The sequence below is a fragment of the Strongylocentrotus purpuratus genome, unplaced genomic scaffold (genome assembly GCF_000002235.5).
Source record: "Strongylocentrotus purpuratus isolate Spur 01 unplaced genomic scaffold, Spur_5.0 spur5_scaffold_7, whole genome shotgun sequence".
Classification (NCBI taxonomy): Eukaryota; Metazoa; Echinodermata; class Echinoidea; order Camarodonta; family Strongylocentrotidae; genus Strongylocentrotus; species Strongylocentrotus purpuratus.
In genome coordinates, this window is record NW_022145613.1 from 33,762,807 (window position 1) to 33,775,066 (window position 12,260).

The 12,260-nt window shown below is 40.3% G+C and overlaps 1 protein-coding gene across 2 annotated transcripts in view; it reads left to right on the forward strand.

Annotated features, from left to right (window-relative positions):
• LOC587668 (titin) overlaps window positions 1-12,260 on the forward strand; it is a 174,881-nt gene that overhangs the window by 30,824 nt on the left and 131,797 nt on the right. For both annotated transcript variants that reach the window (XM_030974183.1, XM_030974184.1), the window contains exons 10-18: window positions 3,644-3,766; window positions 4,257-4,448; window positions 4,897-5,011; window positions 5,380-5,621; window positions 6,425-6,547; window positions 8,167-8,358; window positions 9,070-9,263; window positions 9,805-10,087; window positions 10,960-11,157. In XM_030974183.1, the coding sequence (XP_030830043.1) occupies window positions 3,644-3,766; window positions 4,257-4,448; window positions 4,897-5,011; window positions 5,380-5,621; window positions 6,425-6,547; window positions 8,167-8,358; window positions 9,070-9,263; window positions 9,805-10,087; window positions 10,960-11,157 (1,662 nt within the window). The remainder of the gene's footprint in view (window positions 1-3,643; window positions 3,767-4,256; window positions 4,449-4,896; window positions 5,012-5,379; window positions 5,622-6,424; window positions 6,548-8,166; window positions 8,359-9,069; window positions 9,264-9,804; window positions 10,088-10,959; window positions 11,158-12,260) is intronic.

Genomic DNA, 12,260 nt, shown 5'->3' on the forward strand with positions numbered 1-12,260 from the left:
CAGTACAGTCATCGAATGCGTCAACAATGGTGAGCGGCCAACCATTCGACAGATCCGTAGACACAACCCCCGGGTTAGACGTCTCTTATGGCAGTATCCCAAATTCATCCTCCAAGATGGTATACTCTACAGGAAGAAGAAAGACAAGCTTGGTAATCTCTCATTCCAACTTGTCGTACCAAACTCCCTCATTCCAAGGGTACTTCAAGAGTTACACGGTGACCCATCATCCGGACATTTCGGCGCTCATCGCACAATACAGAGAGCAGAGTCAATGTGCTATTGGCCCTTCATGAACAAGGAAATCACTGATTTCTGCAACACATGCACAGCTTGTGAGTCCTTCCGGTTACCAACCCCTAAGCATCAAGCACCCTTACGTCCCATTACCACTACTCGCCCTTTGGAGATGGTCTTTGCCGACATTGCTGAGCTTCCAATTACAAGACGAGGATTTCGCTACATACTCGTTGTGACTGATCATTTCAGCAAATATGTCAATATCTTCCCTATGAAAGATCAGACTGCTCCAACCATCGCCAAACATCTGTTTGAAGAATATGTGAAAGAACATGGTATTCCAGAGACTTTGCACACCGACCAAGGTCGACAGTTCGAATCAAGATTAGTGCAAGAACTATGCAGCAAATTGGGCATCAAAAAGTCTAGATCGACACCCTATCATCCCCAAGGAGCTGGCATAGTCGAACGTTGTAATCGCACCATCAAAGATCAACTTGCGAAGTACATTTCTCATCAAGGAGGAGAATGGGACACTCACATCAATCAAGTCCAGTTAGCGTACAACACAAGTACTCATGCCTCAACAGGTTTGACGCCATACTACATCATGCATGGCAGGGAAGCCCGTACACCTGCGAACATCACCTGTTCAACTCCCCCTCCATCGTCATCTGGCAAGACACTCCTCGAATACACAACCAACCTGTCTGAGCGATTGAGAAAAGCATGGGAGTACACCATACAGAATACACGACAGCAACAGGAAAAACAGAAACGACAGTATGATGTGAAGAAACGCATTTCAAAGTATGACACAGGTGACTTTGTTTGGTTACATGACCCTACCAACATCAGGAACAAACTCGAACCAAACTGGAAAGGTCCTTTCAGAGTATCTTCCTCATCAGACGATGGACTAAATTATGACATAGTTCATGTCCATGATGAAAAGTTCAAGCGACGGGTCCATCATAATCGTTTGAAACCGCATCGAGCCAGAGCCCCACAAGTGATGTCAACTCCACCATCCCCACCAACCCCACAGCCTACGTCAATACATGGGACTGAGAGGACAACGACACAGTACCCACCAGGTCCCCCAGCAGAAGACGAGACTGGGAGAAAGGTGCAGTCCAATCAACCTACTAGCCATGGACCAGCCTACATCACGTGGTCATCTCGACCACCAGATCGCATCCTACATCACGAGCAGTCGAACCATGACCGACCATCACGGTCAAGTTTGTCTGTTCGGCAACAAGCCTCAAACCAGCCAACCAGTTCAACAGAACGCATCCTCCATCACCGACAGTCAGACCATGACCAACCATCACGGTCAAGTTTGTCTGTTCGGCAACAAGCCTCAAACCAGCCAACCAGTTCAACAGAACGCATCCTCCATCACCGACAGTCAGACCATGACCAACCATCACGGTCAAGTTTGTCTGTTCGGCAACAAGCATCAAACCAGCCAACCAATTCTAGCCACCAATCCAGGCTAGTTGACTCAGCCCCACTTCAGCAACAACCTAGGCCATCCCTGCCGACTACCCAAACCCAACATCAGCTGTCCTCGCCGGTTGGCCAACTTCAACTCAGACCCCAATATCAACTGAGGTCGACGACTCACCAATCCCAACTTTGGCCATCCTCATCAGCTGAGCAACCTAAGCCGTCCTCATCCGCTGACCAACCTCAACCTCAGCCATCCTCATCAGCTGACCAGCGCCAACATCAGCCGTCCTCATCCGCTGACCAACCCCAACATCAGCCGTCCTCATCCGCTGACCAACCCCAACATCAGCCGTCCTCATCCGCTGACCAACCCCAACATCAGCCGTCCTCATCCGCTGACCAACCCCAACATCAGCCGTCCTCATCCGCTGACCAACCCCAACATCAGCCATCCTCATCCGCTGACCAACCCCAACCTCAGCCGTCCTCATCCGCACGTTCGAGATCTGGTCGACAGGTTAAAGTACCCGCCAAGTTTCAAGATTACAAACTGTAAAGACTTTCGAAAACTAATGTTTGCAATAGTGATAGACGATTGAAAGACTTGCTGATTTTCACTTTTCGCTGTCATACCTTGCATTCGCCATGGCCCCATTGTTTGTGACAATATGTTATTGATAGAATTCTTGATTTTTGAACGTCTTGGAAGATTTATGATATTTTTGTAGGACTTGTCAGTAAAGATAGGATTAAATTGTCAGTTTTTAATGTTTAGACAGGAAAAAGAAAAAGACAAACTTTCAAACATTTTGTCATGTGTTTTTCCATCAAATTTGTTAGTTACACGTCAATTGGGTGAACTCCTTAATGCGCCCGTCTTTTATTTTCAAAAAGAAAAAAAAAAGAAAAAAGAGGGAATTGCATAGAAGGAAAACTTCATGATTTGATTTGTTCAGGTATTTCAAGCAAATTTTATGTGACTCATCTTCTTCGGAAACAAAAGCATGTTCATACGATGTATCTTTTAAAATGAGGACATTTTTCTGTGAAGATGGTATATTATGTAAGGTTTTAATTTCACTGATCCAAGTGGTTACTTGTTTATTTTACACTGTACATTTAGTTTTCCACTCCGATATGCTTTAGCGCACTCCTGACCTACATTCATTCTCTCCTGTCTGCTAGCTCTTGGCTTCTATTGTTCTGTCCCTATTCATTCATCCTCATGCACATTACCTGCTATAGCACCACACACACACACACTCTTCCTTATCTCTTAGCTATTCAACCCAGCACACATGGCACATGGCACTCTATCTTTTACAAGCTTTTCTATTGGTTACTTACTTATTGTCCAATCTTGTGATTGGTTATTATTGTTTGATGGACTGCATGTCAGCCATCTTGGCAGCCATTTTGTGGTTGGAATAAAATCTGATAGTGCAGCTCAAGTCCTCAACCATGTGAGACCACTTTTGTTTTGTGTGGGACTTTACAGTATTATCAAAACTATCACAGATTTGATTAGTTTCTTCATGCTGAGGTTCGGGACACAATTTTTCATGAAATTTGGATGAATGCGTTATTATATTACCTTCAGTAACTGATAAGTGCCTCTCATTCTCATTTGGAATGAAAATAATTTGAAAGAATGCAGTTTGAAATATTGTAGGTGTATGCAGTTATACGAGTGAGATATAAACATTGTCATGTCATCTTTTCGAATCGCAATGACTCTCTTCTTCTTCTTCTTATTATTGACATTAATTTCCTCTTTATTTCGAGTGATCAACAAATATGTAATTACTGTGAGGAACTTAATATGATTATTTGTTTTAGTTATCCTATCCATGCGCCAATAAGCATATTTTACTCTGATAAAAATCTGTTGTGTGGACTCCCTTCCCAAATGATTCCACTGGTATTCTCTTTGGATATTTTTCAGGTAATAGACTGGATAGTAGGACCAGGAGAGAAGCTCTTATCATCACACACAGACATCGGCAATGACTACAAAACTGCTGAGAAACTCAGGAGAGAGCATGAGAAATTGGAGCTCAAATGCACAGTAAGTTAGGACATCAGGGCTCAGTTTTGTGATTGTGTAGAACGTGAGACGCTGAAAAATATCTTGTTTGATATTATATGTACATGTAGTTTGGGATGATAATGTGATATTTTTTGTTGGGGTCATTTAGTTATTACAGTTTCAGTCGGATCTGTTATTTTCTTTCTGAGGGCATTTAACGTTTCCATCAAAAAGTCAAAATTTGGTTTCAAACCGAATTCCACAAAAGTCAGTTTGAAGGCAAAAAGAGAGAGCGAGACCAACTCACATTTACCACTATGCGAGAAGGGTATGTTGTTTTAGATTAAGTGTACCTTGTTCAAGAGTCAAGCAGTATATTCATGTAGATTGTTAGAATATGAATGAAGAAATATAGCTGTTACATTTTATATACTTCTTTTCTCTACCATGGCTAATAATATACATAAATATTAGTCATCTGTCCTCAATGACATCATCTAACCATTTTGGGTTGTGTCTTCTGTGACAGGATATTTATGGTAACTATGCTGAGCTTCGTCATGTAGCAGACTCCATCATAAAGAGCGGCCATCCCCATGCGGGGGACATCAGCGCCCAGAAGGACTACCTGGATACGGTCTGCCGTAGCTTTGCATCTCGTCTGGAGAGGAGGCGGAACCTCGTCATTGGTTCTGTCAGGTTCCACCGATTATCACAAGAAGTAAGTCACTTTCATTCAACAGGCTCTTAAAGGGCAAGTCCACTCCAAAAATATCTGACTTACAATAGAAAAATCAGACAAACCTTTGTGGATTGGACTTGGCCTTTAATCCTTGGAATATGGGTATTTTTGTGTGTTTTAAGATTGTGCTCTTGCTAATTTGCTGTTGAGTTTTACAGCAACAGATGTGCTAACTCAAATTCACAAGTGGAAGAATGATATTTATCATAAAGTCTTGCCACAGCTAAAAAAGCAGTCTGTTACAAATAAATGATCTTTTAACATCAAATGGTTGCAATTTGAAAGTGGTTGATTTGAATTTGAAAATTTGAAACTGTTATATCTTTGTATCTTATTCTCCATTATGTTTGTTTCTTCATTATTTCTTGTTCATTTTTGCATTATGCACAAATCTGATTATTATGTTATTTTATATTTTTCCTTACAGGCATTTTCCAAACTAGCAGACCTACTAGAACTATGCACAGGGGAAGTTGAAGTAGATTCTGTTGAGAGCACAGAAGAGGCACTCAGACTTCTCCTAGACAACTTTGACAACTCAAGTAAGTCTCCTATCTCCTCTTGAAAAAATTATTAAGGACTGACCAAACATATCTAATTATGAGCGCCTTTTGATAACACATCTACAGCCTTTGAAAGGTTCTAGTGGAATTTGATTGTTTTTGATAATCAAACCTTGAAATCTTACAACTGGGTGAGATATGAAGAGAGTTGTTGCTGTATAATGTTACAAATGATATAAGAAATGTATATTATACAGAAATTTAATATCAAAATACATATACTGAGGCAATCAGGAAGACCTTTTTACACATCCTACCGCTTAAGAGGCAGTAAAAAAAATCTCACTTTAAAATTAAAATGGGAGTATCTCCTAATATACAGCCTTTATTTTGGTCTCCATTAATAGTGTACACTACAGACCGAGCCATTCGTGAGGGGAAGAGCATCCTTGAGATGATGGGCCTACCCATCAAGAATGCCTTCGGTAAGGACATCACACCGAACTACGACAAGCATGTTGATCATGTTGAGCGCATTTTGGCCGAGTTAGAAGGTCGCAGGAATCGATGTCGCGACCTGGCCGAGGTCAGAAGGCTAAAGCTACAGCAGTTGCTACAGCTGAAAACCTGCGAGAGAGATGCTGAACAGGTAGGCAGAGGAAGCCTTAATTTTTTGTTTGTTGGAACATGACCAGTAAGTTAGTTGAAAACTGCCAGAATGGACAGACAAAATGCTCAGACAGACTTGCTCTTAGATCCTTTTCTCAACTTCACAATTTATAGATGGAGAGCTTGGTCTTGTTTACTTGTGATGTATTACATTAATCTATACCCTATAATTTTTGCTGATATAGGTCTTGGACAAGTTTCAATTTTCATTATAGTTTAAAGCCAAAATTTCACACTTTTCAGTGGAGCCACTTGTGTAATTATCCTATAGGTAATACATATTTTTCACAAAATTATGTACATTGCATGCAGGTTCTGTAGAGACCATCTTCAAACTTGGATTTCACCAGAGATATAGAGAAACGAATGGAGCTATTGTTACTCGAGCATGTGTAATACAATCTCCAATTTAAAAAACTATATCAATCCACAGGTGGCTATAAAATGTTGGGTTAATCAAATTTGTTTGTCTTTATTTGCTTGCAGAACAAAGACCCATCTGATCACTAGGCTATAGCCACACATTGAGCAGAATGCCCAGTAGTTGAAAATGAATCTATTTTCAGGGATGCCAGTTTTCAGGCAATAGCCTGAATTCAGGCCCTGGCAAGTTATTTTCAGACCATAGTTTAGGCTTTTTTTGTGTACAAAACAGCTCATTCTAGGTGATTTTCATGCCCTCTGATCAATTCTAACTGGCATCCTGTATTTTGTGGATGAGAAACCTACATATTTGTTCTGTCAAAGATTTGTCTAATTTCACTGTTGTTGCTTTGCTTCTAGGCTATATCATGGCTCCTGGAGCTGCTTGATAACATGCTGCTGCAGCACATAGAGGTCGGGAGGTCAGCAGACGAAGCCTCCTCTCTCAAAGATGAACACACTAAATTTGAAACTACTGCAAGGGTAAGAACAGTGCATGCTCACTTTTCAACTGTATTATTTATTTTTGTTCTACATTGTGAGAAATAATGTATTTATATAAAAAAATTATCAATTGATAACGGTACATTGGCTGCACCAGCTCGGCTGCCAGGTTGTAGAAATGGCTAACTTAACCTGATTACTGCTGAATACTCTCTTTCCCATTTTTCTTTCCCATAACACTAGAACCATCTGGTTCCCATAGGCAATGGGTTAATAGCCACGACCTGCAAGTTTTCTTCCTTCACCATGCTAGTGCAACCAGAATAGAAATATTAAGGATATATTGACTGCTTTGAGAGGCATAGTGGTTTCTATAGGGTCAAGGGAAACTCACAACCTGCTATGACCCCAAGGCGCTTGCGCCGCGGGGTCATAGCAGGTTGTGAGTTTCCCGAGACCCTATAGAAACAACTATGCCTCGAATATTAAAAGCAGTCAATATATATTTTATATACCGAAAAAAAGGAAAATGTTGACTCACCCATTTAGGTTTCTATCTCTTTGAAGTCATGAATATTAACACCAACAATAACTTGTGTACAGTATGAAATCCAACAAGCTGTGCTCCAGTAGAACAGGGAATACCAAACACGTTTACACGAACAGTAACTTTTGTACAGGATGATATCACCAACAAGCTGTGCTCCAGTAGAACAGTAGAACATGAACAGTAACTTTATAAATTCACAAATTTTAGCTGTGTCCTCCATTTTGCCTCTTTATTGACAAAAAATTGGAAACAAAAAACCCCAGTATTTTGCGATCGAGACTAGTACACAAAATGGCGATCGGTCGTCTGCGCTGCGTGGATTGGTAGATTCGTCGCCTGAATGCAGCGACCAAAATCGAATTGCACTCAAACACCGTTAACGGTATTGCGCATCGGTCATCGCACAAAAGAAACTTATACGGTAACACGTAAACCAAAATGGGGATCGCAGCAAAATGACGTCACGTTTCACAGCCATGGAAAAAGTGCTATGAAAAATGGATATAAACCGGTAGAGCCGGGAAAAATGACTATGAATTTCAATTAGCGGGCATGGTTAAGAACATGACTGCATTTTCAACCAATCAGAAGACAGGATTAGTAAAGAATCTTAAAATGAGGTATATAATTATTGATATTATTTCCATATTTTGACATTCCTTGGATATTATGGGATTGAAGGGAAGTATAGGTTGTGATTTCTAGGAGAGGTTCTGTGGTAAGGAAATTAATGTCTTATGATATATTGGATGGAGAGGAAGAAGCAAGGAAAAGAAATGGATTTGAGGATTTATGGATCGTACAAGGGTATAATGGGCAAACAGCAGTAAAGCATTAATGGAAAAAGAGAGGGGAAACTGAATGATTTTTTGAGCTTGTATGTGGATGTATAAAGAGGAAATGAATGGAGAGAAATAGAATTTTCATTTAAATATAGAAAGGAAAAATTGGAAGGTACATGTAAGTAAAGTGAGAGATATGTAATAAGAAAGTGAGAGGGAGAAGTAAAGTGCTAGACAGACTGAAAGGCAGAGAGGAATGCAGATTTATGCTACAAATGTCCTTGTTTCCAGTAAAATAAAGCAACTTCATTCATCCCTTCCTCCAGGAAACGTATGACTACGGTCTAAACCTCCTACGCACCTCTCTGATGCTGAGACGTTCACTTCACATGAACCTTGAACCAAGTCAGGACAAGTCACAGCGTCTTGAGGCAGCCTGGTACCAGTTCTCACAGGCCCTTGGAGAGAGATCCTCAAGGCTTTCAGTGTCTCTCATGTTCCAAAGAAATGCTGAGAAGGTAGTACAGTCTTTTTACCTATTGATTATACGAGCATTTTTTTTAATGAAATATTATAGAAACCATATGTGTCCTACATTTGCACAGGAAACAACAAATTCCAAGTATATCTCAAAAATGATTTCCAGAATTATATTTATAATTGACATATATATGTATCTGGATACATTCCATATGTGGCTACATTCTGAAAACTTTTATCCATTGTGTTAATGAACAGTATATTGTTAATGCTCTTGCATATTCTCTCTTAAATATATGAATACACAACCAGCTTTGTGCAGACATTGACCAATGAATTGTCTTACTTTCACCAACACCACTATCATGAACAATAACAAGGATGCCACAATACCCTCCCTGGTCTCAGGCTTATAGATTGAAAATGGGCAGTCAATATATATATATATATATATATATATATATATATATATAACTGCTTTTATGATTTTAGGAAGAATTATGGAAACATAGATTTTAAGCCCATCTGTACTAGTTTGGCTAGGAGGGATTAGGCCACCCAGCGAGGTTACTGACAGGTTGCTATCTCATCAACTCAGTTCTCAATTAACATAAGAAAAAGAGGATCATGGGGGACCAATGGTCACTGATTAGGCATTGTTTTCTATTTAGAGGGAGCAAGTATATACAAGTAGTACAGTGGGGCTTTAATACAGTTGTCTAACTTCAAATTTTCATGTTTTTTGCCAGTTGATATCCTATATGGACAAACTGTGCCAGGAGGTGGCGCCGAGAGTTGCATCACACAGCGGTGATACAGGAAATCGTCACCTCCTGGGCTATGAACCAAGACGTCGTGCCCTGCTTCGTCAGTACCAAGAGGCAGCAGCTATGGGACAGGCTCTCCTAGACAGGCTTGCTCTACCGGTGGTTTCTCCCGACAGGTAATATTCCCACTCAGCAGAATATACAGTTTTTCTAATGTCCATGCATTGTACAAGGGTCAGAATATATCATCCTTTTTGGGACTGTAAGGGTCGAGTCCAGCCAAAGTTATTGAACTTGGTGTGTCATTTAATGTGGATTGTGAATTAAATGCATTGTTGATATTGTACTATTACTTTAATCCCTTGTCAAATCTGATCCACTGAAAGATACTTTGTGTGGTCATTAACAACAACTAGATTATTAATAATCTATAACTACTGTATCTTTGAAAGTTTATCATTGAGGCTCGTCTGTAAACTGAAGAATGGAGAGAATTCCAAAACTGATTTATGGATTTTGATTCGTAATTCTGTGGCATTTTTAGATGTTTTTTTATAAAATTGCTATTTACATGGGAGAGAAGTAATCTGTAGGTGACATATTGATGCCCAAATGGGAAAGAAGATTATGATTAAATTAATACGAGCATCTTTGATATAGATTTATGATACAACTTCATCACTAAATCATTGACCATCCACTGTCGACACTTTGCAGGGCTTCCAGATCCAACATGAGAGTCGTACCCGAGCAGCTCCAGCCGGCAGCTGACCACCTGGCACAGAAGATGGCCGAGCTGGAGACCAAGCGGAGGGAGATGGAGCTCCTCTTTGGTGACACTGAAGGTGGCTCCATGTTCACCCCTACCTCCTCCACCTCCTCCCTGGCTCCAGGTGCTGTCCTCCATGGGGAGCCCATCCCAGAGATGGACTGGGACGTAGTGGCTAAGAAGGACGTGCCCGTTGAAGAGGTCGCACCCATCGTAGCGCAGAAACAACAGGTTGGTGGTGTTTTCTTGGCCGTCTAGCACGAAATAGTTTCTTTCATAATACAGTCAAACCTGGCTATAGCGACCACCCAGGGGAAACACAAAAAGTGGTCTTTGTAGACAGGTTCCTTTAGTACATGATTTGTACTTGAAACTGTTTTCAAGGGAAACAACAAATGTGGCCTTTGTAGACAGGTGGTCACTAAAGCAGGTTTGACTGTATCCTTAAATGTTTAATGTAAAGGCTTATTATTCATGCAAATGAAATCTACGTAGGGATACCAGAGCCCTGTCTCATAAAGGGGTGTGATTAATCCTCAAATCAATCGGTAACTTTTAATATCCTATCTCTTAACGATAGAGTTGCAATTGATATCAAGTTGTGATCTACTAAAAATCTGTCATAACTCTCTAACCGATGGGCCCCATGAGATGTCATTTAAAAAATCAAAAGCAAGTTGTTATGATTTTTTATGTTTGTGAACAGCTTAGATTTGGAGAATTTCTATGTGCAGCAAACAGTACTGAAGGATTTAGAATTTGTATGTTGCCGTAAAGCACAGACATAGCTCCCGTAATTATCTCAAATTCTTCCCCCCCCCCCAAGATCACATTTTTCTTGTCAATACATACCAGAACATTGTCCCTAGTAACTTTAGTGTACTGATGTCATAATTGCATCCGTAAATGCTGGGGCTTACATTTGATATGCCTGCACCACTATAATTTCTCTTCAACTCCTTTCTTTAAAAATAAAATAAAAACGTGCTTCTGGAATATCACATCATAAAGTATACTGAAAAATATACTTGAATATTGTTGGTGCAAATGTATCGATTAATAGTCATGAAATTAAAACTGCTCTTCCAATTGCTTGCACACAGTCTGTGATGTCTGCTCCTCCTCCACCGGGTCTCAATGGCAGGATGAATGGACGACTGAATGGCAGTCACAGCAGCTTGAACGGGAGCCGTTCCAGTCTCAACAGGATGCCTTCTTCTGGATCACCTAGTCTCTATGGCATCAGGCCAGAAGATGAGGCGCTGAGACGACTCAAGGAGTTTGAGAACAGAGTGAAAGGGGTAAGAGCTCCTCTTAACATTTCTTTGTTGATTGTTAAAGGGGGTGTAGCATGATGCGACTACGTGTCTTACCCGTGGCCCCGCCAATCGGGTGTATTACGACTACGGACGATGCGACCGCAGTATTCGTGAGGAGAGCTTAGGTCTGTTTCACGAACGCTAGCACGCTGTCAGTTAATCAAATCCATTTGTTTACGTGCAGTTGTCCAAAAGAAGTCGCAGATGGCGTTAACCAGTCTTTGCCATGCTACACCTCCTTTAAAGTATGTGTTGCAAAAGTAGTGCATTCTTGATGGTGTTGTTTCTTTTGATAAACAAAGGAGTCATCTTGGTTGGTAATGTTTCAAAGTGAATCTGAAAAATTGCAATGTCACAGAATCCATTGCTGTTGGATAGAGGTTGGGGATTGGGCTTGAAGTGGCAGATACTGTTTCAAGACCTTTCCTGATTTTTCATGAAGAAATATTTGGAAAAAACCAGTTATAAATCATGAATTGCATAATATTACATTTGCTAATTTTCAAATTGGAGGATGCTATTTGTGTTGTATTTCAGTTTGAATTTGCTGCTGTTCTCTATGATGTTCATTGGTGATGATGATAGTGGTGGTGTCAGTTGATGTCAGTGTTGTTATGGTTGGTGGAAGAAAGAGATAAGATGAGAAGAGATGAAAGGGCTTCTTTTTCCTGTGTATAATGTGCAGTTGTGAAGAGTGGTCTTTCTAGGTATCAACAGATATGTTTGACAGCTGGCCATGCCAGTAGCCCTTGTAAGGAAAGTCCCCAATAGGCTATTCATAAAAATTGTTTTGCTGCTGCTCAGATGATGTCAAACATCGTGTCTGTTTTTTAAAAGACATACTGATGAAGTTCTGTGTAGCCAGCACAGTAGAAAGAGTGCAGCATGGGTGACTCTGATCCTTTGTAAATAGTGAAATGCATAGGAAAATGGGTTTCTCATAAAAATTGGTAATTCCCTAAAAGGGAATCTGTTATATACCATTTAAGCAACCGCAGCTGGTACAAAATTTGTATAGTTTGTATTTGAATGTTATTCTGAATTTTGAAATGTTTGAAATCTTTCAAAGTCCATATGGATTCATA